The sequence below is a fragment of the Solanum pennellii genome, chromosome 3, assembly GCF_001406875.1.
Source record: "Solanum pennellii chromosome 3, SPENNV200".
Taxonomy (NCBI): domain Eukaryota; kingdom Viridiplantae; phylum Streptophyta; class Magnoliopsida; order Solanales; family Solanaceae; genus Solanum; species Solanum pennellii.
In genome coordinates, this window is record NC_028639.1 from 67,491,744 (window position 1) to 67,516,641 (window position 24,898).

The 24,898-nt window shown below is 33.2% G+C and overlaps 2 protein-coding genes and 1 non-coding gene across 6 annotated transcripts; 2 read left to right on the plus strand and 1 right to left on the minus strand.

The window, feature by feature from the left end:
* The first annotated feature begins 833 nt into the window (after positions 1-833).
* On the plus strand, positions 834-15,870 carry LOC107014523 (pantothenate kinase 2). Of its 2 annotated transcripts, XM_015214454.2 has the most exons (23): positions 834-1,014; positions 1,458-1,769; positions 2,254-2,466; positions 2,611-2,669; positions 3,870-3,986; positions 5,971-6,090; positions 6,177-6,271; positions 6,657-6,750; positions 6,967-7,098; positions 8,170-8,282; positions 8,431-8,623; positions 9,890-10,095; positions 10,523-10,567; positions 10,694-10,742; positions 12,037-12,119; positions 13,003-13,119; positions 13,208-13,271; positions 13,405-13,551; positions 13,650-13,808; positions 14,400-14,483; positions 14,896-15,090; positions 15,185-15,256; positions 15,540-15,870. In XM_015214454.2, exons 2-23 carry the CDS (start codon positions 1,511-1,513, stop codon positions 15,627-15,629), a joined length of 2,706 nt encoding a protein of 901 aa, XP_015069940.1. In that variant the 5' UTR covers positions 834-1,014; positions 1,458-1,510; the 3' UTR covers positions 15,630-15,870. The 2 variants fall into 2 exon arrangements, with proteins under 2 accessions (XP_015069940.1, XP_015069939.1); XM_015214453.2 differs by having other exon boundaries at positions 834-1,769.
* Positions 15,871-18,271: 2,401 nt separating this feature from the next.
* On the plus strand, positions 18,272-18,343 carry TRNAP-UGG. Its single transcript has one exon. It is a non-coding gene; the product is annotated as a tRNA-Pro (tRNA).
* Positions 18,344-20,254: 1,911 nt separating this feature from the next.
* Positions 20,255-23,426, minus strand: LOC107012959 (zinc finger protein SHOOT GRAVITROPISM 5). Of its 3 annotated transcripts, XM_027915336.1 has the most exons (3): positions 23,079-23,426; positions 22,112-22,231; positions 20,255-21,014 (listed from the first exon to the last, which is right to left on the minus strand). In XM_027915336.1, exon 3 carries the CDS (start codon positions 20,983-20,985, stop codon positions 20,455-20,457), a length of 531 nt encoding a protein of 176 aa, XP_027771137.1. In that variant the 5' UTR covers positions 20,986-21,014; positions 22,112-22,231; positions 23,079-23,426; the 3' UTR covers positions 20,255-20,454. The 3 variants fall into 3 exon arrangements, with proteins under 3 accessions (XP_027771137.1, XP_015068421.1, XP_027771138.1); XM_015212935.2 differs by lacking the exon at positions 22,112-22,231; XM_027915337.1 differs by lacking the exons at positions 22,112-22,231; positions 23,079-23,426 and adding an exon at positions 22,721-22,982.
* Between the last annotated feature and the right edge of the window lie 1,472 nt (positions 23,427-24,898).

Here is a 24,898-nt window from a genome sequence, read left to right on the forward strand (position 1 = left end):
TAAACCTGGTAAGATTAAAATAAAAAATTATGAGGTAATTTTGGTTCACAGTAATTCTAAACAGGAATGAATGGTGTTCCGAATTTATTACTCCTTGTACTTGTCACGATTTAATTTGATGCACTTATTTAGAAAATTTATTATTAATATAAATTTCTTACCAAACTATCCTTATTAAATGGTTTTTAAAATATAGAAAAAAATACTTAGTTTTACTTGTTACTATTTGAGAGATAGTTCTTTAAAAAACAATCAAATTATGTTCGTTGTTATAAATCCATCGAATAGTGGATGACCATTTGGTTTATTCATGAACTACTAAATTCATGTATGTGTATTCCCTAGATGATATTAACCCCCCTTTTGGATAACAATGTAGATAACTATGTATCTACTAGTTAAATGACTTTTGGGAGTGATATCTCAACACTATAAATAGAGATATCACTCACCATTTGATATATACTTGAATAAGAAAATTATCTCCTCTATCTTATACTTCTTGTCTTTTTTTTCTTATATTCTGAGCTTTCTTTACAACATTCGTCTTTTTGTATTGGATTTTGATGCAATAAATTATCTCATTCTGAGACAAAGATATATGCTTTAAAATTAAATTATCATTAATATATAAAGAAGTGTTATTAATCTTCTGCTATAAAGAAAGAACCCAACAACCAAATACAATGTGGAAGATGATACATACTAATTTTTAATGTATTATATAATTATAAAAAAAATATTTTTTTACATCTTTCGTATTTAAACTCTAAGAATTTCATAACATTATTGCGAAAGTATTTTTCTCGCTGCGTTGCGGGTCTACTCGCTGAACGGACCACCATTCAGCGCTTCTTTGTAGTCTTTATTTATTTATTGCAAGACCAATTGAGAAGTACACGACTGAAAATCAAGAACTACATTCAAAATTCTAATCCTCCACAACTGGGTCGACTCAGAATCAAGATTCAAGATTCAAGATTCTCTTATTAATAATCCTCCTGTCTTTGTTGGGTTTGTTAACATCATCGTCTTGTTTACTTTTTCTTTTCTGGGTCCCAATATTTTAGGTTGTTTTACACTTGTCACTGCCATTTACGGCGAATTCATCAATGTTTGAACTTATTGTTTAGATAGAGATCATTCAAACTTTAATCTTCGTCCTGCGTAATTAAATCTCTACTAGTAGGTAGGGGGAAACTAAAAGCCGTCTACAGCCTGTAACCGGTGATTAATCAATCCTTTTATTATTATTATTGTTACTACTTGTAGTTTTATTGTTTTAGTATTATATGGGTTCTGGGTAATTTTGAATATTGACTTTCACTGCCCAATAAATACTTGTTTATTCGTCACAGTAGTTTGTTTGGTTTGGTGGCTGAACTTGAATTTTGTTTGGAGTAAAGTACTGTGCGCTAACCAAATTGGACCCAATTGACTAAAGAAAAATTGTTTAGGTTTAGGAGCAAGGTAGGAAGGACATAGAGAGAGAGAGAGAGAGAGTGAGTTAATGGCAAGTTCAACGACAAAGGACCACTCTCACATTGAAATTGACGATATAAATGAGGAATCTCAACAGATGACTGAGAAGGATATTGTAGAGAAAGATATGGCGCCTTTGCCTGGGAGTTCAATTCATAGGTCATCTTCTCGTCCACAGCTAGATGTAAGTGGTGCTGCAATTCAGGGGAATTTTGAGGAGAAGGATCCTGCAATTCTGTTGCCTAATCAGACTGATGATATTTCACACCTTGCTTTGGATATTGGTGGTAAATTTTCATGTCTTTATAGGAGTCTTAAGAAGTTTCGGTTTTGATGTTTGTGTAATTCTTATTGTCAGTGAAGTTGATATTTTCTTGTTTAGTTTCATACTTTCAGTTCAATGTTGCTAATATGTCCTTTGATAACTTTGAAAATTTGGGCAAAAAGCTACCACTGATATGAATGATTGTGGACTGTTGCTCGGACTCTTAAAAGATGTCAACGGTTGCATGTAGGATTCTCCAACAGTAGTGTAGGTTTAGAGAATCCGACATGGGTGTGGCATCGAGTAAAGAGTCCGCACAACTTTTTCTTGTGGTGTCTCCAAGTCTGACGTTTGTCCCAACTTTATCTGCTTTTGTATGCTTGTTGGTGTAATGCGGAACTCTTGCACTGGTTCTGAGTTTGATGTGCGAAAAGCTAATTACGATTAACCTAAATCATACTACTATTAGTACTGGAATAATATTTCCCATGGATTTCTTAATCCAGGCTCTCTTATCAAGCTGATTTACTTTTCAAGACACGCGGACCGACAAGTGGATGATGGGAGAAAGAGGAAAGTTAAGGAGAGATTGGGTGTTACTAATGGCAGCAGAAGAAGCTATCCTATCCTTGGAGGGAGGCTTCATTTTGTGAAGTTTGAGACATCGAAAATCAATGAGTGCTTAGATTTTATACATTCCAAGCAACTTCACTGTGGTGGTATAGTTCTTTGATTTGTGCATAATTTTTAAATTGCTCATTTTGTAAATGCCCTGTATTGCCCCGTGTTTCAAATGTTCTTGATCAACATGACGTACATTGGCAAGAGTAGTTTTTACATTTTGTTCATAATCTTGTGGACAGGGATGGATCCACGATGTTGGCCTTCCGATGCCCCACCTAGTGAAAATGCAGTAATTAAGGTGAGCATCATATTCGTTAAATTGCGTGTCAACCTCATTTTTTAGTTAATGTTGTGAGGGAGGTGACTTTTCTTTGTTTGATTATTTAATAGCACACTTCCTTACATTTGAGCTAGGCACTTCATTTTCTTCCTTCAAATGATGTATTATTCTCTTTGCTAGGGCCAAACATGTGCAAGTACTTCTTTGATATCAGGCATAGTGTCATTTAAACCTAGGAACCTTATTTTCTCTGGTTCCATGTAGAGCTTTGTGACCACTGGATAGAAAAATTTGAACTGTTAAAGAGGGAACACTTTTTATTTTATTTTATGTATCAATGCTATTGAGCCAGGATGTCTACTTCCAGTTTTAGTTTGATCAGAATCACATTAAATGGAGGAAGAGGCAAATTGGTTTAAACTTTGAAGTACTCAAAATAAGTGCAAGTGAAAAACAAGGAGAAAGAAAAATAAGAAAAATTAAAAGAATAGGAATTAAGAAACTAAATAAATGTTAGAGCTCTGAGGTCTAAGTGAAGAGAAACTGATTACATGTACGGCTATACAGGCATAGCTAGACGGGTCTTATAATTGAACTAGTTTTCGTAATTGTACCCCTATTTCATCAAAGAAAATCTCCTGTCTCGTATGTGTGGTATTTTTTTTTTCCTGAGCTACTTAAACTACAGGATCATCTTGGTGTATATTTCATTTGTAATAAACTACTAATAGAAACTTACCGATGTCCTAATGAGATCCTCATTGAATTCTTCTCTGATGATTATTGATAATAATAGAATCCACCATATTAGCCCCCACGGCTTAGTTCAAATGGGAAAGATCGAGGGACTTATAACTTGGGTCATAGTGATCCCTGTGCAGTGTGCAGTGTAAATCAAGTTTGGTGTTAATTAAGTGGAGAAGGGTAGAGGGGAGGGACCATTACCCTGAGTATCAAAGGGTGCAGCTGTCTTTGAGGATTAACCTCATAAAAAATAAATAACCTACTATACTCTGGACTCTGGTTACCACTTCGGAACAGTTATTCAGGAAGTGCTTTAACTATATAATAACAATGTGTAATGTGGTTATTAGTTTTGATAATTCACACATACATTCACCTATTTTACTGGTTTGTTTTTTGTGAAAAGGCTACAGGTTTAACTGGTTTGGTTCTGTGAAAAGGCTACAGGTTTAACTAGTTTGGTTTTGTGGAAAGGCTACAGGCGGTGGGGCATATAAGTTTGCTGATCTTTTTAAGGAAAGGCTGGGAGTCAGTATAGAGAAAGAAGATGAAATGAATTGTCTTGTTTCTGGTGCAAATTTCTTACTCAAGGTAAGATAAAAATGATCTTTTTTTGCTCAACTGTCTCACTCTGCATTTTCTCCATAGTGGCAGGTTTAGATCCAAGTCCTTTCTTTGACTGAATAGAGTGCATAAATGTTGCTTTCTTGATCACATTTCTCTTGGGAGTAGTACAAAGAAAAACCCAATGCTGATTTTCAAATTTACTTGTAAATTGTCTTACAGCGGGCTTTCTGGGCCACAATTTTAGGATAGAGATCGTCATGAAGTATCTGACATTCAGGATTTGTTAATTACTTCAAGAAGAGCCTCTGACTTAACCAATGAAATTTTTTACAGTTTTAATAGGATATATTATAGATAGCTCTGTTCTTATATATTTCGGAAGTACCTTCACCTAACTTTCAAAAAGTACAGCTCTCGACTATTTTATATCCTTGAAAGTTGACTGCCATAGTGCTTTCACCCTTTAGCTCCACATTAAGAACAGGAAAATTCAAGTTGTGAAAACCAGAACCATCCTAATCCCCATAGCTTTAAGCTGAAGATGCATAAAGAATAATGTGTTAATTTAATTTTTAAATGAAGAACATGCCAGTAAAAAATGTAGAAAGCTTATAGAACTTATATTTTTACTACAATAACAAAGTTAGTGTTATTCCACAAGTGGGGACACTTTTTATTATGTATAATGTTTGTCTGAGATGAGCTTAAATGAAGTTACATGGTCAGTGAGAATTCATATAGCTGACCTCAACTTGTTTGGGTTAAGGTGTAGTTGTTGTTTATACTTTGTTTTTTACTGACGAATAAAGTAGCCATTCTAGTGTTTTCTTTTATGTAGACTTTGCCTTCATCTCAAGGCTCTGGTTAGTAACAAAACTATTTTGGGATTAATTGATTTCTGACATAGGGACGTCCTTGCATCTGCATGTGTCGTGCTCTTAATGAATGAAATAGTTTAGTAGTAGGTCTATGCATCTGCATTTGTTGTGCTATTTTTTGTCTTCTTTATTTATTGAAGGAATACTGACTGTTGATGGCTGTTGAATATGTCAGAATGTGAAGTTGGAAAATTAGCCTCTTCAGCAAAATTTTCAACAAGTTTATGCTATAGTCTATGTTATCAATTGCTGATGGAATGTACTGAATTTTGCATTCTGAATACAGCTGTACGAGTGCAAAATAGGTCTTAAAGGCTCTCTTTTTGATTTGCTTGACAGATTTAGTTTTATTTTTACAAATATATTATTGCATGGCTCGTTCATTTATTTGTTTGCACAGATAGTTTCATTCTTACAAAGATATCATTGTGCACTGTAATTGGTATTTTTACAAATATGTTATTGCATGGTTTTTTCATTTATTCGTTTGCACAGATAGTTTCATTCTTACAAAGATATGATTGCACACTGTAATTGATATATCCTTAAAGAGGACTGGCTTCTTCATTCTAATACTTTCATCTCCTTGTTGTTATACATCTTTTGTTATGCTTTCAAGTGACTAGTTTTTTTCCTTTTTTGCTTGGTTTAAGTTCTGATTTCACATGGGAAGTTGAAATATAGTTGTGTTCCAGTATCCAATCAGCAAGTTGTCTAGTGAGATCCTTTTAGGGGTTACATTTCTATGCATATTTATATATCAGTGACCTGCAGAAGCTGCACTGGTCCCCTATATCAATGAAATCATACCATTTCATATAAGTATATTCCTGAAACTAATCCATATAGCATTTCTTACTTGGCTACAGCTTTCACTTTATTTTGAAGAAGTTAATTCACAAGTTGTTGTCTTCTTTCTTTTTTATGTAAGAATATTTTGTGTCTATTGGATGTTCATGGTCAGGCAGGATATTTTGTGTCTATTGGATGTTCATGGTCAGGCAGGTTTGGCCTCATCATTGCGTAGTTTAACTTAATTTAGCTTGGGGGCTTTCAGACAATGATCTTTTTGACTTTTGCTTACATTATTACCTTTGTTGGTTATATTGTTGAAAGCTGTTTTTGAATAGGCAATCCGTCATGAAGCTTTTACGCATATGGAGGGTCACAAGGAGTTTGTGCAGATAGACCAGAATGATTTATTTCCATATTTGCTTGTGAATATCGGTTCTGGTGTTAGTATGATCAAGGTACTCTGCCTTAGTTCTTGTTTGGTGTTATTGAGCTAATGAAAAATTCGAGTTCCCACTAATGTCTTCTTTTTGCGTTATTATAGGTTGATGGGGATGGGCAGTTTCAGCGGGTCAGTGGCACAAATGTTGGAGGTGGTACATATTGGGGATTGGGGAGGTTGTTGACTAAATGCAAGAGGTACTTTTGATTAGACAGCAATCAGATAATGTTTAAAGAGAATAAATTAGAGACATTATAGATGATTTAGAATCCTGAGCACAATCTCTCACATCAATCGTTCCTCTTTTTTTCCCTCTCTTGTTTTTTGAGAAGTTGAAGTCAATATTATTATTTTATCACCAAGAAGGTTTTGAGAGTTCCAAAGGGTAACAAAAGATTATAACGCAAATTTATCTCATCATGTGTATTTAAGCCCATTCACGATGGGTCAGTATTCCAATTTTTGTATGAGTGAAAATGGGATATTGTTCCAGATTCTACCAGCCTTGGGATATGACATCCTAAACACTCTAATATGGGGCTAAATGTTATTGTAATTGATTCTGTCAATTCTCTGTTACAGTTTTGATGAACTGTTAGAGCTCAGTCAGCGTGGAGACAATAGCACCATAGACATGCTTGTTGGTGACATATATGGTGGTATGGATTACTCAAAGGTACATTCCAATAGACCAGGTTCTATTATCTAGGATTTATTGTACTAATTAAACAGAGGTGAACTTTAGTGGTCTGCTTATGTGTTTAATCATGGGGGAAAATAAGATCCATGTTTCTCCTGAGAGCCTGTAGTTGTTTTCCTTTTTGTTTTATTTAGTTCATATTTTCTATGCATCCTAATGATTATCTACTCAATATCTATAATATCTCTATAGATTGGCCTTTCAGCTTCAACAATCGCTTCGAGTTTTGGGAAGACCATTTCAGAAAACAAGGATCTTAAAGATTATAAGCCTGAAGACATCTCTCTATCCCTGCTGCGCATGATTTCATATAATATTGGTCAGGTATCCCACGTTCAAGATCCCTACAATTTTACAAAGCATTTACTTCAAGTTCTATATTTAGGGTCTGAATTGGCCCTGTTATACTAATGGAAACTTTTTCTTGATAAATAAAAGGTTCAGTATGTAGGGTTAGATGCATTTTTAGGTCCTATCCTGTTTTGTGCACTTAGTGATAATTTTGTGACAAATTTGTAAATAGTTGGTCTCGTAGAAACCAGGTCCCAACTTGTGGGATTACTCATAATAGACTGGAGATGTTGTTGATCTCATAGAATGGAACTGGACCAAGAAATCATTGTTTGCGTGTTCTCTTTTGATGAGCAAACATATTATTGATAATAAACTCAGCACCAAGAAGGTAAAACAACACTATCTAGGAATCCTCTAAGGCTGTATGGGATCATTAAAATCTATCATTACATTGAGATCATTCAAGAATTCAGCATTACACCAGCCTTTTGAACTACGAATGTATCTATACTTCAACATCAAAGAATTCTGTTCCTTCCCCTCAAGACATCTGTTGTTCCTCTCGAGCCAAACGTTCCAGAATATGCCCGTTTAGATTTTGAACATCAAGATCGTTCACTATTACATATGAGTTATGGCTGATATCTTGTTAAAACTTAACCTACATGAATAAGTGGCTCTGTATAGAAATAGATGATAGGATACTGATGTGGTTTACGGCCTGAATAGCTTTTGACCAACTAGGACACGGGCATCACTAACGGTTATGGAAATTTGAGTTTCTATTTCTAGCTTCTAGTTGATTTAATATCAAATGCCTTGCCTTGTGAAGAAACCCAAAAAGAGTTTCAAGAACATGAGTGCCTCCATTATTTAGTATCAGGCAAATTCTTCTGCAAGTCCTCCATGACAAGAGGTTCATATTGTTGGTTCAATTAGCTCTATTTACTTTGTCCTGGAAAGAGAAAAATGGTTAGGTATATTTCTGATTCTTTCCTTTCTGAATGAGTAGTTTCTGGGATTTGAGTCATTGCATGACGGGTACTTTTTTACTGTTAGATATTGCCTAATCATGAAATTTATCTTTAAAACATCTTCTAGATAGCTTATCTCAATGCACTGCGTTTTGGACTCAAAAGGATATTCTTTGGAGGATTTTTCATACGAGGTCATGCTTACACCATGGACACAATATCTTTTGCTGTTCAGTTCTGGTGAGAAATTGATTAATTTACTACACTTCATTATTTATAACTAGTCAGTAGATCTTTTCCTAGTTCTTTCCTCCAAACCATGTGCATCTTTCTTTCATTCATTATTGTCTCTTCATCAATTTCACCCCTACTTCAAATCTTTGAAAAGGTCCAAGGGAGACGCACAAGCTATGTTCTTGCGACATGAAGGTTTCTTGGGAGCTCTGGGTGCTTTTATGAGCTACGAAAAGCATGGTTTAGATGATCTGATGGTCCATCACTTAGTGGAAAGATTCCCAATGGGTGCACCATACATTGGAGGAAATATTCATGGCCCACCGTTGGGAGATTTGAATGAGAAGGTTAGTATTACTTTAAAGTTTTAAATTCTTGTGCACTGGGTATTGGGTTTGAATGTGATGCAATTAAGCAATCTGAAATGGAAGTAGTTAATCTAGGAGATAGAACTCGAAGAAGATGATAGTCAAATCAGAGTTATGACCGAGAATTGAGGATGGATTGAATGTAGAAGAGAGAATCAGATATTATTTCATGAATGAATCCAATTACATGTAATGACTATATTTATGGAATTGAACTAGTAACTGAAATTTGGAAAACTGCTCTAGTCTAACGACTTAAACTACTTCTAACTAACTGGCCACATCATCTAACTAACTTGCCAACTCAGCTAGTTCACGCTTAAACTTGTGTCAGAATTTGATAAGCTTTATGTATGGCTTAGACTGTTATCACTAGTGTCTTTCAATAGTTTGAATGCCATGCAAATGTTCCTTGCAGCTACTGATTTGACATTTTAGTTCTTGCTTTTGCATGGAGTTTCTAAGCTGTTTCTTATGCCATAGATTATTGCAAGTAGTTTCTGAATGCAAGATGTGAGGACTTTTGTTTCCTAACGAGTATATTTTCTTTATTATTTTTAATAAGGAATAAATTCCTAAAGCTATAAAGCATATATTCTGTGGGGTAACCACTACATAAAAAAATAAAATTATGTGGGGTAACCTCTGTTTGACAAGGTGGGAATATGGTATCCATTTGTAATCAACAATACATACAAGTAGAATAATTGGAAGTGGCATGTAAAAAGGCACATGAAGTTGGCCATATAAGTTGAAGTGTCATGGGTTGTGTAAAGGTTACGAGTCACATCACTAAACCGACCCAGTTAGTTCAATATACCCACAATTCTGGTTTTGTTGAGCTATTTGTCCAGTTTGGTATTAACTATGCAACTATTGTTCTTTACATATATAATCTGAATTGTTAATGTTTTTATGAGGATAGGTAAAGAGTTGCTTCTAGAGATGGTTGGAGAACATTCCTTCTGTATAATTACTTGTTATCCTCCTCCTTCTCTGCCTGCTTCCATAGTTGCTTGACTAGCTTTATTAGTTTTGAACTTATACAAGGTTCTTCTCCATAGGTCCTTGACAAGCTGTACTGAATTTTGAATTGATAGAAGCTAAGGTCAGCAGGTCAACTGGATTAAATTTTGAGAGATCGATTCTTTTTTTCAAAGACTTAATGTAGCTTGATGTTTCTTGTCTATTAGTATTCTGGTTTTTGATGGGATATGTTACGTAATAAGCTTTATTTGATTGCAGATATCGTGGATGGAGAAATTTGTGCGGAAGGGAACTGAAATTACTGCTCCTGTTCCAATGGCTCCACCAGCTACTACCGGCCTTGGAGGCTTTGAAGTTCCATCATCTAAAGGAGTTCTGCGATCTGATGCAAGCAAATTAAATGTAGGAGTTTTGCATCTGGTCCCATCTTTGGAGGTTTTCCCACTTTTAGCAGATCCAAAAACGTAAGTTGATTTTGGGCAGAACTTTTACAATTTCCACGTGGCTCCACAAAAGGTGCTGCTCTTTATTTGAGCTGGTCTTTCATAGTTCATGCCTTCCTAGTTGCAATCATTTTCTGTTTGTACATTCTGGTTATTTTACTTTCAATTCTATCTCTGGCTATCTTAGTTTCATTCCATTGTGTTTGTTTTCTTTGAAGAGGATGCTAGTTTTTCTTCATCTTGGTCTCCAGACTTGGTTAGCCTGCAAACTACTGTCACTCTTCTAGCAATGCCCCATTTTTGTTTTATTATCTTTCATTATTTGTGTAGCTGTAGAGGGTACTTGACAAGGGAAGGATTTACTTGAAGTATATGTATGTTTACTATTTCTCGAACACTCATTTGGAGATTATTGTGTTTTACCGAGTTTTGAATTGCTTTTTAACAGATATGAGCCAAATACCATAGACCTATCAGATCACGGCGAGCTAGAGTAAGTTGAAATTGAACACTACTAAGATGCCTTCCCCCCCCCCCTCTGTAATAGCCAAGCAAGTCTGCTTTCCTGTTTTTAGTTTCTTTCTTATTTTTCTGAGACTAAAAGTTGGCGGTGCTATAGGTACTGGTTCACTGTGTTATCTGAGCATTTGTCGGATCTTGTTGACAAGGTAAGATATTGATCTTTTATCATGTCAAAATCCTTGTTTCAGCCCAAGAGAAGAAGATTTCCATGTATTACGTGTCTCAATTCGTGACCTATCAAACAATCATGTTTAATTAAAAATTTGAGTGCCGAAAATGCAAGACCAGTAAAGCAATTTCCTTGGTAAATAAAGACGAAAAGAGGACTGTTATTGCTTTTCACATCATTGTAAATCTGAATGATATCTTCATAAAGTTGCATTGCGTGAGAGAGGATTAGCTTCTAAATGTTGGAGGTAAAATGTTGATGAAAAGCTCAATTCTGTTCCCCCAAAATCAATTCAAAACCAACCTTTTGTACTTAAAGGACATGCTGGGTTATGAACGGTTGTTGCATTTTCATCTAGCAAAATACCTACCTCAACTAATAATATGGTATTGAGGCATAGTTGTTGTTAAGTCATCTAGCCAAACATATGCCATAACTGTTGAAACCCAATTATGTTGCATGAAAATCAAGCCAAAAGCAACATATTGTACTGAAGGATAGCTGCATTATGAATTATTATTGCATTTGAATACATCACATTCTCTCATTAACCCACCAAAGAGACCGAAGTACCAGAGTTCCAAGTGACTCTCTTTTCAGTGTCCTTATAATAAGCAATACAGGATCTTGTAATGGACTCAAAAATATATAGATGAATACCATGCTGAAATTACCACATTAGCGCAAGGGGTAAGTGGAGTATGGATTACCTAGAAATGTGTGGAGGAACTAATAAATGTTTATAACCTTGTACAATATCATCTGCATAATATTGATTCTTTAGACCTCATATTCTTGTTAATCTCTTCATGCACTGCTCCGAGTTCTGATCTCTTTCTTAAATTGTTGCTACATGTGAGGTTTGTGATACTCCTAATTTTGTGGATAGAACAAGCCAATATTGTGAGTAACTTTACTTATACTATCTTGTAGAAAACCAATATATAAAAGTGACTCAATTTTGAAAAGGGTAAAGCTCGACTTGACAGGTTTTCTTTTCCAGATAAAAACTAGGTCAGAGGGGTTAGGATGGAAGATTTCCACTCTCTTCTTGTCCCTTCCCCTAGGTCAAGGAACTGATTTGTCCTTCAGCTGTTCATTCGTTCATGCAATGTCATACCCAATCTTTTGATTGTTTAGAACAATAAAGGGAAATCAATGCCATTTTGTTTTGATTTGTGGAATGTGCATCACTGTTTACTTTTGTTTTATATTATCTTGTTATGTCTCCCATATTTTTATGGTTTGAGAAGCTAATCCTTGACTTCCAGGCAGTGGCTAGTGAGGGTGGAACCGACGACGCAAAAAGAAGGGGTGATGCATTTGCTCGGGCATTTTCTGCACACTTGGCTAGGTATCGTTCATGGTTTATTTAGCTGCAATTTTTTATTTAGTATCCCTTTTCCATATCCATCTCTAGATTCTCTAGATGTTATTTTAAGTAGCTTGTTGTTATGTAGGTCTTTTAGTTAATTAATCTTTAGGAAATAGTGTTTGTTCTTATGTAGGATACTGAGAGTTCATTTATCTTTTTTTTACAAGGTAAATAACTTTATTAAAAGAAATCAGAAGTCTTGCATACTTCTTTAAATTTCATACATATTCAAACTTTGCAACATATATTGAAACTGAGGGAGTACTATTTTGTGGATGTAAAATATATTTGTATTCACCCTTCGGGGTGGCCCAGTGGTTTGAGCTTGGGACTTCCATGTTGGAGGTCTCAAGTTCGAAACCCCTTGCCAGTGAAAGCAAGAGGTTTGTCTTCTGGGTCAAGCCTGGTGCGGGTTACCTCTCCTATTTGGTTTGCGAGTTATTGTATAGGAGCGGGGTTTTTACCCTGTGCGCACCTAAAGGGTAGCGGCTGCGGGTTTCCCTTGTCATAAAAAAATATATATATATTTGTATTCAATTTGAATTCTGTATTTATTACTTTTTAAATAAAGATTAACTGTCCATACTCAGATGCTGAAAACCATGAGTTTTAATCATAACGTATTCAAATCTTGACACAATAATTTAAGATTGGTATGTATATTCAAGTTCCGACATCTTGATCTTAATGAAAGCTAACAGGAGCTTAGGCCATATTCCTTAGCTAAAGATTGGAACTACTTCACTACATGCTTAACTGCTCTAGATCTTGAATAGAGAAATTTAAAAATGGAAGAATTAATTTTGTTAGTGAAAACCAGGAGGTTATAGAGCTAATAGGATTTCCTTATATTTTGTTACAGATTGATGGAGGAACCTGCAGCTTATGGAAAGCTAGGGCTCGCCAACCTTTTGGAGCTAAGAGAAGAATGCTTGAGAGAGTTTCACTTTTTTGATGCTTACCGTACCATTAAACAAAGGTATCTTCATATGGAAGGGACACATTTTTGTTCTATTGTCTTGGAAGCAAGTACACTTATCATACCCCACTCATCGAATATTTTATAGGGAAAATGAAGCTTCACTTGCAGTTTTACCTGATCTTCTGATGGAGTTAGATAGCCTGACTGAGGTATGAATTTTCTCATATATTTCCTTCTCTCCTCTTTTTTTCCCTTTCTCCTCAGGTTAGCTAGATGATTAAATATATGTTGTGTATTTTTTTGTCTTTTTGCTGATACATCTAGTTTCTATCTATCTTGTAGGATATGAGATTACTTACACTAATAGAAGGTGTTCTTGCTGCTAATATCTTTGATTGGGGATCACGTGCCTGTGTTGATCTCTATCACAAAGGAACAATTATTGAAATCTATAGAATGAGTCGCAAGAAGATGCAAAGACCGTGGCGGGCAAGTGAAAGGAAAAAGAATATTAGAAAAGTCGTACTTATGTTGTTTTTTGTTTACTGCTAGAGAATGTGCATTTAATGACATGCTTATGTCTTTAGGTGGATGATTTTGATGCTTTTAAAGAGAGAATGCTAGGGTTTGGAGACAAAAAGCCTCAGCCACATAAAAGAGCACTGCTTTTTGTTGACAACTCAGGTGCAGATATTGTTTTAGGGATGCTTCCCCTTGCAAGGGAACTTCTCCGGCGTGGAACTGAAGTATGGTTTGCCTTTAAATGAATCTAAATTTTTCATGTTTTGCTTCATGGTAATTTAGTGATACTTCGCTTATTTGATAATGTACAAGATTAGTGTTTATTTAACTTGTAAGAACCACTTTCAATTGCTACCTTGTTTGCTTTGTATGTGAAGAGCCTCAACATATGAAAACTTATTCCAGGAGGCCAAAATAAACAATTAAGAAACTTAGTAACTGTCATGATTGGGTGGTTTTTTCTGAGAAAGAGGGGTAGGGCAGTTATAAAGGGTATATTCAGAAAATAAAGAAAAGGGAATTCTGGGAGAGTTTCTAGTCTCTCGAATGTCTAGAAAAGTTGTGATCTTTATGATTATATTACTAAAGTTCATTAATGTCTTAGGATGCAACTTATGATGTTAGTAGGGTACTAGTTATTGTTTTGTTTTCATACTTTTTGTTGTAATATCAGTGTATCTAGTGTGAAGCAACAATATTTGTTCCTTTGCTTACTATTTAAGCAGTAAAGTCTATCAGTATGATCCTTCCCTATCTCCTTCCATATATGCTGAAAGTTTTAGGTTCCAAGATCAACCATTCAAAATTTTATGCAGGTTGTACTGGTAGCGAACTCACTTCCTGCACTAAATGATGTTACTGCAATGGAATTGCCTGATATTGTTGCTGAGGCTGCAAAGGTATGTTGATTTTTAATGCCTTCCTATTAGTTATAAATAATGAGATGCATACGGGGGCGGGTCTACAGCTTCAGTTACAGGCTCATGTGAACCAAGTAATTTTTGCTCAGACTCTGAATATATGTTTGGAAATTTCTGTAATATCTATAAATATTTGACTGCTAACCCATATATTGTATATATTAACTTGAAGTCGTTGTAGGAACCCATAAACTTAAATCATGGATCCGCCTTTGGATGTATAACTCCTCTAAATAGAGGAATAATGCTTTTTACCTTGTTCTGTAAACAGAAATAAATCTATGCACGAATAAGGCCTATTTGTATAATATTTTAGAGCTCTCTCTCTCTCTCTCTCTCGTCCACTCGACATAATATCTCATTAGCTCGCTAATATTGCTTTGGCTTACAGCACTGTGATATTCTTCGAGGAGCAGCTGAAGCAGGAGGCTTGCTTGTTGACGCTATGAGTAATATCCAAGATGGTTACAAGGAAAATACACCTTCCGTTCCTCTAATGGTTGTGGAGAATGGATGTGGTAGTCCATGCATAGACTTGAGGCAAGTGAGCTCAGAGTTAGCAGCTGCAGCCAAAGATGCAGATCTGGTATGGTGCTCCTTTCTTTAATACACTAAAAGATGTGACTATCTCATTGAGAAAATAAGTGCAACTTACTGAGGATGTTTTTTCCCTGGTGCAGGTAATTTTGGAAGGGATGGGTCGGTCTTTGCATACCAATTATAATGCAAAGTTCAAATGTGATGCTCTCAAGGTAAGGATTATAGCAGTCACTTAAAACATGTTAAAGACTGTTTCTGCATATTATTCATATGGTTCTAGTGAATATCAAATGGAGCTCCATAAGTACCTTCCATGAAATTTTAAGTTAGACTAGCTTTTTCCATTATTTTATTTAGTCATGATGTCCTATTAGCGGTTTATTGAACCAGCTTATTTGGTATTTCGTCGAGTATGCAGGATGTTGAATAGTGTAAAGTATAATGAGCTCTCTTTGTGCCAGAGTCTTCTTTGACATGGTTTATGTGATTTTGCAGCTTGCTATGGTGAAGAATCAGCGATTGGCAGCAAAATTGGTTAAAGGGAATATTTATGATTGTGTCTGTAGATATGAACCAGCTAGCTGAAAACTTCCCTTTTTCATGTAGTTTCGATTTATCTCGTCTCTCAGAACTGTCAACCATACTAGGTAAGCAGGTGTCTCGACAAATACAATTATAAGATGTAAACCTTCAGAAATTGTATTATTGAACTGCCTATGAGTCACTTCATACTCGAGGGTTGCTCTGAATAGGTTCTGTTACGCATTAATCCTTCTACTGTAGATTGTTTTATTTTCTAGATTCAAGCAACGAAAGTTTTAAGATATTATTATTCTCTTGATTCCGCGCTCTGTTTTCTCTTTTGCCATTTCCTTGATGGGGATACAGTGTACATTCAATTTTTGAAGTTCATGAGATTGATGTACTGTCTGTTATCAAGAAACGGATGTCTATCAGTAGAAGCAGAGGGATTGGTGGTTGTCTTTTCTGATAATTTCTTTATGAAGTACTTGTTTTCTGCATACAATAGACACTTGTTGGTCATAACAAGAGCTTAGTTCAGTGCATTGAAATGGCTTTTTTTTTATATATATTTATTGATATGTGAGTTGTAATTGTCTACTATATATGTCATATTTAACCACTTTGTTGTTACCTCATTTGTTGCGCTTCCTCCTTGCAATCCTACATAAATGGTTGAACTACTATGATACTAAATGGGTCATATGTGAAGCCACTAAATGCCTTCTAAAATTCTTCTTTACTTTCAAGGGTTAATTCTCCTTTCACTTATCCAGGTGATTAGACATGATGTGACATTCTACACGTATAGTTACTAATGACAAGACATACTATATAAAGGAAGATAAGGAGGAGGAAGATTAGGGTAGAAAATTGTTATTGTTACTTTTATAAACTATCTCATTCTTCTATTTTGGTATTACCTGTGGTTTCTTTGCTTCAATTTTCATACAATTTTTTTGTTGCTATTGTTCTCTTCGTTGTTTTACGATATGATCAATATTTTGATGTTGTATTTGCTTTACATATTTGAGTTTTGCTATGCTTTAATTGAGTTGAAGGTTTATCGAAAACAGTCCTCCTACCTTCACAAATATAAAAGTAAGACCGAGTCTGCACCACCTTCTTTCATATCCACTTATTAAAATTACAATAAATATTTTGTTATTTAAAAACTTAAAGTTGAAAGAAGCGGAGTCAATTTGTAGTAAAAGTAAATATCATACATATACTTTCTCTGTTTAAAAACAAATGGTCTACTTTCTTTTTTAGTTTATTTAAAAAAGAATAACCTGAATGGTTGAACTACTATGATACTAAATGGGTCATATGTGAAGCCATTAAATGCCTTCTAAAATTCTACTTTACTTTCAAGGGTTAATTCTCCTTTCACTTATCCAGGTGATTAGACATGATGTGACATTCTACACGTATAGTTACTAATGACAAGACATACTATATAAAGGAAGATAAGGAGGAGGAAGATTAGGGTAGAAAATTGTTATTGTTACTTTTATTAACTATCTCATTCTTCTATTTTGGTATTACCTGTGGTTTCTTTGCTTCAATTTTCATACAATTTTTTTGTTGCTATTGTTCTCTTCGTTGTTTTACGATATGATCAATATTTTGATGTTGTATTTGCTTTACATATTTGAGTTTTGCTATGCTTTAATTGAGTTGAAGGTTTATCGAAAACAGTCCTCCTACCTTCACAAATATAAAAGTAAGACCGAGTCTGCACCACCTTCTTTCATATCCACTTATTAAAATTACAATAAATATTTTGTTATTTAAAAACTTAAAGTTGAAAGAAGCGGAGTCAATTTGTAGTAAAAGTAAATATCATACATATACTTTCTCTGTTTAAAAACAAATGGTCTACTTTCTTTTTTAGTTTATTTAAAAAAGAATAACCTGAATGGTTGAACTACTATGATACTAAATGGGTCATATGTGAAGCCATTAAATGCCTTCTAAAATTCTACTTTACTTTCAAGGGTTAATTCTCCTTTCACTTATCCAGGTGATTAGACATGATGTGACATTCTACACGTATAGTTACTAATGACAAGACATACTATATAAAGGAAGATAAGGAGGAGGAAGATTAGGGTAGAAAATTGTTATTGTTACTTTTATTAACTCTCTCATTCTTCGATTTTGGTATTACCTGTGGTTTCTTTGCTTCAATTTTCATACTATTTTTTTGTTGCTATTGTTCTCTTCATTGTTTTACGATATGATCAATATTTTGATATTGTATTTGCTTTACATATTTGAGTTTTGCTATGCTTTAATTGAGTTGAAGGTCTATCAGAAACAGTCCTTCTACCTTCACAAATGTAAAAGTAAGACTGAGTCTGCACCACTTTCTTTCATATCCACTTATGAAATTACAATAAATATGTTATTATTTAAAAACTTAAAGTTGAAAGAAGCGGAGTGGATTTGTAATAAAAGTAAATATCATACATATACTTCCTCTGTTTGAAAAACAAATGGTCTATTTTCTTTTTTAGTTTATTTAAAAAAGAATGACCTGAATAACCTCTTTTCTTTTTACGTAACATTATAATTTCAACATTTCACGTGGCATATTTAAGATCACAAATATAAAGGACAATATTATACAGTTGTCATAAACTTATTCAAAAGTCTTGTTTATGCTAAGTAAAATTTGGCCAAAATGTATAAACACGGTTGGGCATTTGGTCTAGTGGTATGATTCTCGCTTTGGGTGCGAGAGGTCCCGAGTTCGATTCTCGGAATGCCCCCTTAAAATATTATTACTATATTTTTGTTAGTATTTATTATTTTTTTTAGAAGTATTCACATGATGCACTATTTGAATCTTCCAAAGTAGTAGAAACAGCATATTTTGAGTTTTTTTTGTGATATATTTATTTTTAACCTGTGGAGTTTGTGTGAATAGAAAATGTGTAGGCAAGTTTTGATGTTATATATTTGTCTTGTGGTGTTATGTTATTTGACCAGTCAAGAAATAAATAAATGAGAAGAAGGGGGAGGCAGTCAATGTCAGAAATCATGGTATTCCAGGCTTTGAAAGGAAAAAGACAAATACAAGTTTGAATAAATGCAAATATATGAAGAGTAAAAAGCATCAATCACCAGAAAATGTTGTCTATAAATCTTGGCTTATCCAGAAAGCATCATTTGTAAAAGAAGAATCTCATGTCACTCATTCTTTTGCTAAACAAAACATCAAATTAAGGGACATTAAAAATATCTTAAGTTGAATTCTTCTTACTCGTGTTTAAACTAGATCATACTACTTTATTATGGTCAAGTCAAAAATACTAGATTGTTCTTTAAACCTAACCCTCCATCAAGAGAAACAGAGTTACTTGAGTTTGTGCACTCTGATTTATGCAGTCCAATGAACACAAAAACAACTTTGAATGGTGCATTTTATTTTGTCGCTTTTATTAATGACTACTCGATATAACTTTGAACATATATATGTATTCAAGTATCATATATTTATTAAATTGGTATAAACATCGAATGCATTTAGGTTAGCTCATGTCATATTTGGAATATTAGATGACAAAGGTGTATTAAATTTAAGTCTTTTTAAATTGTACTGAAATGTTTATATATATATATATAGCCAAATTATTTGTACGTAGTTAATAAAGTACAGATGAGTAAGCCAGTGTTATAATCATGAGCATCGATCTTAATTAAATTTAAAAAAAAAAAATTGAATGCTGAAAAGTGAAATAGGGACCATATATTCATTCAATTTTATGATGATTTATGACACTCAGGCAAATCTCCTTATTAACACAGACTCCGATAAGGATTGCATCACTACCTATCATAATAACTAGATCTACAAAATATAAAATACTAATTAAAAAAATTGTACCTTCAAAAGTCAAATTACAATAACAATAATATATATATAGTATAATCTCGTAAATTAAATTTAAAAAATTTATATGGAGTGTAAAACTATCAAAGTATATAACATGAATCGAAAAACAAATAATCTTGGATCAAAGGATGGTGCTAAGTAACACTAGCATATATATATAACTTACATTATTAACTAAAATATAATTGTTATTCCCTTAGTTCGGAATTGTTTGTCATGGTTTCTATTTTTAGAGTCAAACTATAAAACTTTGACTAACATTTTAAGATGTATTTTTTCATAATATTAATATGCAAAAAATTTCAATTTATAGTACTTTTCATATAATTTTAAAATGTCTAATTTTCTTGTTTAAAATATCGAATTAATGTAATATTTTAATTTCGGACTGAGGGAGTACCTTTTTATTAATGTTGTCAAAAATAAAAAATCAAATGTTATGTAAATTTATCTTTTTAGTCTCGTCTTCTCCCCAAAACTGCCAAAATCTGTATTAGAAAAATCAGAAAAATTATTGTTTTCCTAAATGGCATTGTTTTTTGATTCATTTGAGTACAAAATTTACTTTCAAATTTTATCATACGAGTATTACCAGCAATATGTTCGATACTTTTACGGCCAAATAGCAAGTTATGTCAAAAATTATTTTCTTTTTTTCGATTCTGAAATAACTTAAACAACATACACACCAAAATAAAATATGTAGGTGAAATAAATCTCATGTTTAATTTCAATATTATGAAGATTACGTTAATTAATTAAATAAAAAGAAGAATCATACATATATCAAATTCTGCTAGATTAACCAAAGATATAATATACGCTACTACATAACTTCATAATATTAATTGGTCATCCTATGGAAAGAAGAGAAAACAAAAGAATTATAAATCATACATCAAATTATTAATAAGTTTTTTCACATCAAAAAGAAATAACATCTTATTTTTATTTTTCCCCCTCAATAATAATAATAATAAAATTTTAATGAGGTCGAAATTTTTGACTGCAAGATTGGCAAGTAACTTCCATGCACGTAGGATCAATCCTACGAGTTGCTCTTTCTTTCAACTTTTCTGCTCTTTCAACTTCCTCTTTTGCCCTTTCCCACATACTCCTCGCACGTGCGAATTCCGACTGAGCCAGCTCTATTTCTCTTCTTGTAAGCTCCCTCACACGTTCCGCGTAAGCTTTTTCAATGGCTGCGAGCCGTATTTGCTCCGCGGCTTGCCATTTAAGGGCTTCAACGTACCCCGAGTCGAACCGGACATCGGTGCTGTACTGATTGTGATCGTGGTTTAGAGATGCAGGTCGAATTAATATACCTTGATTGTGAGTTGATGATGGTTTTATTGGTCGTCGTACGCTGATGGAGAGTTGTAGGTCTAACGAAGGAGGTTCGATTGATTCCGATGATCGGATTATGTTACCGGAGGAATCTGATGGCCACGAGGAAGAATTTGGTGCGTTTTGGTGAGTAGACAGAAAATGTAGCTCCTTTTGATGATCTTCCATTGGTGAGTGAGTAGACAGAAAATGATGCTCTGAAAAGAAAAAAAAAACAAAAAATTAGGGCAACTCAAATAATTACATATGCGTCTTTCATTTAGTTTAAGACAACACGATTCAAAAGTTATTATAATTTTCTTAAAATTTTCTGTCTATTTTTCTTTTTGGTTTCACATTTAGTGTCCAGAGCTCCGACTAGATCTGAATTGCATACTACAGAGCTCATTTAGGGATGAGGCTCCCAATATGATTTTCTCCATATACAGAGCTTAAACTTTCTATATATCAAGTCAAACACCGGAGAAATAAAATTGAGACAAAAGGAGTATATATATCAACATTGGTATTGTATAATAATATATAGAAGAATTAGGGCAACGAACAAGGAGTGTCTTGGAATGGATAATTCCTTCATTCTTAATTAGATGTTTTTAATTTCATTCGAATTTTGCAAAATGAAAAAAAAACCTCTGATAAGAAATACATGGTGCGAATTTGGATTAGTCAAAGTTAGTTAGGTCAAGATACCAGATTGTTATATAAAAAAAACGGGGAAAAGGTAAGTTCAACTTTTGAGGAATTTGAATTATATATATTGAACTAGTATACATATGTGTAACTTATATCCAACAAATAATAACTACATATGCATAGATCATTGCTTTATTCTTTTGTATCTTACCAGAAAGAAGGTTAAAGAGGATACCCAAAAAAGAAAAATATAGCTAGTTACATTTCATTTTGGCCTTATCATCTACTCTAGCTAGGCTCTAGCTAAATCTCATCAGTACAAACTGATGATGAATGTAGAGATTGGTAGGTCAAAATGAAATGCAGTTACATACTCTTTTCTTCTTTTTTTTTTTTCATTTTAGATACTCAATTTCCTAATTAATACTACTTGTAATTGTATTAAATATGCATGTTTCTAGAATATTTACAGTACTAGTCAAACTATTACCTTGAAAAGTCATTTGGTATGAGGTACAAAGTAAAATAATCTCAGGGACAATATGTAGAACTATTTTATCATGCATTTGGTTGAAGGTATTAGGTAGTCTGTTGATTAGTTTATTCCATCATTTATACTACAGTGATAGTTATCTCATATACGCGGTGTATGAATTGTTACCAGGAAAACATATTATTTAGGGATAACTAGTTCCCAACCAAACGATAGCCGTCAAATCAAATGGGATAGAGCAGCTATGATGGAACAGACAAATAATGCAATTGGAATTCTAGGCTGTGCCTGCATTAATCAACCAATTTTTTTTAGCCAAACTAAGATTAAGGAATTTACCATAAGCTTGTAAGTTCATGAAATTGGCCAAAGTATAAAATATTTTAAAAGAATACCAGTACTAAATTTTGTCTTTTAATTAACTCCATGGATTTAGTTTCTTTTGAAAATAGTTTCAGTGATATCATTAGAAGCATCTACGTATGAGAATCATAATATATAGTTCTCTAAAATATCAAACAAGCAAAACGGAAAACTAACATTCCTCAAGTTATATGTCTAACAAAAACTCATCAAGGCCTAAAACAAACTTATTGATTTTGAAATACGATGAGTTTAATGCTAAAAATCTTAAAAATTGAAGACAGTGTTTAAATATTGAATTCGTCTCTCATCTATAAAGAACTTATATACGAGACACACATAATCCATTAATTATACAGTCATATGACTTTTAGAAAAGATATACTCCAGTAGTAGTAATGTTAGAATCATTACCTATAAAAATTATAGTATATGGTCCCTATAAATCTTTTATTTGACCTAACCAAAAGAATGTCAAAAGCATAGAGTAGCTAAGAAAATGCAATTTCTTTTTTTCTTCACTTGAAAAAAAAAATCCCTTTCTGGTAAGTAACTAAAAGCTTTATCAATTGGAATTGAACAGAAAAAATGATAACTAGCTACATGATTAATTTCAAGAAAATACTTGTTTTGTACGTAGCTAGTAATCAATTCGATCAATATGATGCACAAAAATACAATCAAAAGAAGTGAGATGAAATCTTTTCAAGAATAATTTCTATAATAAAGCACGAAAAAAAAGGCAAGAATGAATGAATGAAAGAAATAGTACCTTTTGTGAGTTTCAGTATTCAATGAATTTTCGTATAAAGAGAGAGAAAAGAGAGATATATGTACTAATCGTTTTTTTCTGTTCGAAAGCTTGAAATGATCAGACTATGAAGGTAGGGGAATTAGGTATATGAACAAAATTGAAGACAATAATTGGGAAGCCCTAAAAAAGGACTTAAAACTTTTTTACAAGACGTTATGGGGGAGAAAATGAATGAATGAGAAGCAACAAAGAGAAAACGACTTTTGAAATCGATAGATTTTGACAACAAATATTTGGGGGTGGGGGGGGGGGTACACATGTATATGTATGTATATTATATATATGTGTGTGTGTGTGTGAGTGATATATAGTAGTAGAAGACTAGTAGTAATTGTATGACATATATATACACAAAACCACATGGATGGTTTGCTAGTGGGAGAGACAAAGGCATTACCTACTTGCATGGGTTAAAGTGGACGTACACAAAGCACCAAAAATGTAATTACAAATTTCAGGAAAAAAGTGAATGTACAATATCACAATTGTGGGTCACCTCATCCCACCCCCCACCCCCACACAATACATAGAGTGTATATATATATTCTCTTTTCTAGTCTGAACGGATTAAAATTTTGAATTTATGAGTTTTAATTTTTCTTAAAAAAGAAAGTTATTATGTTCTTGATAAGTTTCGATACATATTAAGTGTACTTTTAATATAAATATAAAGTCTATATTAGAGCTATTCTTACCGGCTCTATCTTATTATCAAGTGTGTTTTTCAATATATGATTTATTATTTTTTTCAACTAATGAAATTTGTATTATTAAAATTATTTCAGATTTAATTAGATGTCTTACGTTTGAATCGGACAATTAAGGAGGAATAGAAATTAGGTCGGTCAATACTCAATCAACTTCAATATCAAATAAATAAACACAAAAAAACATAGTTAATGAAAAGAGAAATTATTTTTTCTTGGACTTTATTAGATGTATCATTGTCCATTTGTTTATAAGAGTCTTATGCTAAAATATGTTCTTTCTTTACGCTTTGGAGAAAATGGAGAAATAGAAATTGGAGAGAAGTCGAATTTATATTTTTAATAGAAAAGGGTTTAAAATACTCTTAAAGTATTGAAAATGGTATAAAATTACTTTTCATTCACCTATTGGCTTCAAAATGTCATTCTCATCCACCTATTGACTCCAAAATACTTTCTCATCCACCTTTGGGTTTAAAATTGACCACTTATTTAATTGTTTTAAAATTAAACTCTTTAAATATTTTTTAAAATACTTGGCGTTCAACTATTGGTTATAATTTAATTTATTAATATAATTTATAACCCACTACCCACTCATTACTAACTAAACCCCACCCAATTAATAATTCAATTATAATATCAAAATCGTCATAAACACTACTAAAACACGATAAAATTGTAGATTCCTGAAAATGACATCCAAAATTACTCGAGTCCGAATCGAAGCCCCAGTTAAATTTAGGTTGAGCCGCTTATTTAGGAGGAGACTTTCAATAGGATTCTCTTTCAAGATTGAATTAGAAATTTATGATTACAGGTAAAGAAGTAATACATCTCGAATAAATTCATGCACTTTTTTTAAATATAATTTTATAAATATTTATGATTTGTTTTAAAACCTTTAATATATTATTTTGAAAAAAAGTTTCCTATGAAGTAACATCACATAATTGAGACGTAAGAATAATTAAGATGAACATAGTCAGACTTTTAAGTTTATCGGTAATTTACTTCTATAGATATTTTCGCCTCAAATTTTAAAAAACATTCAATTCGCACTAGCTTTTC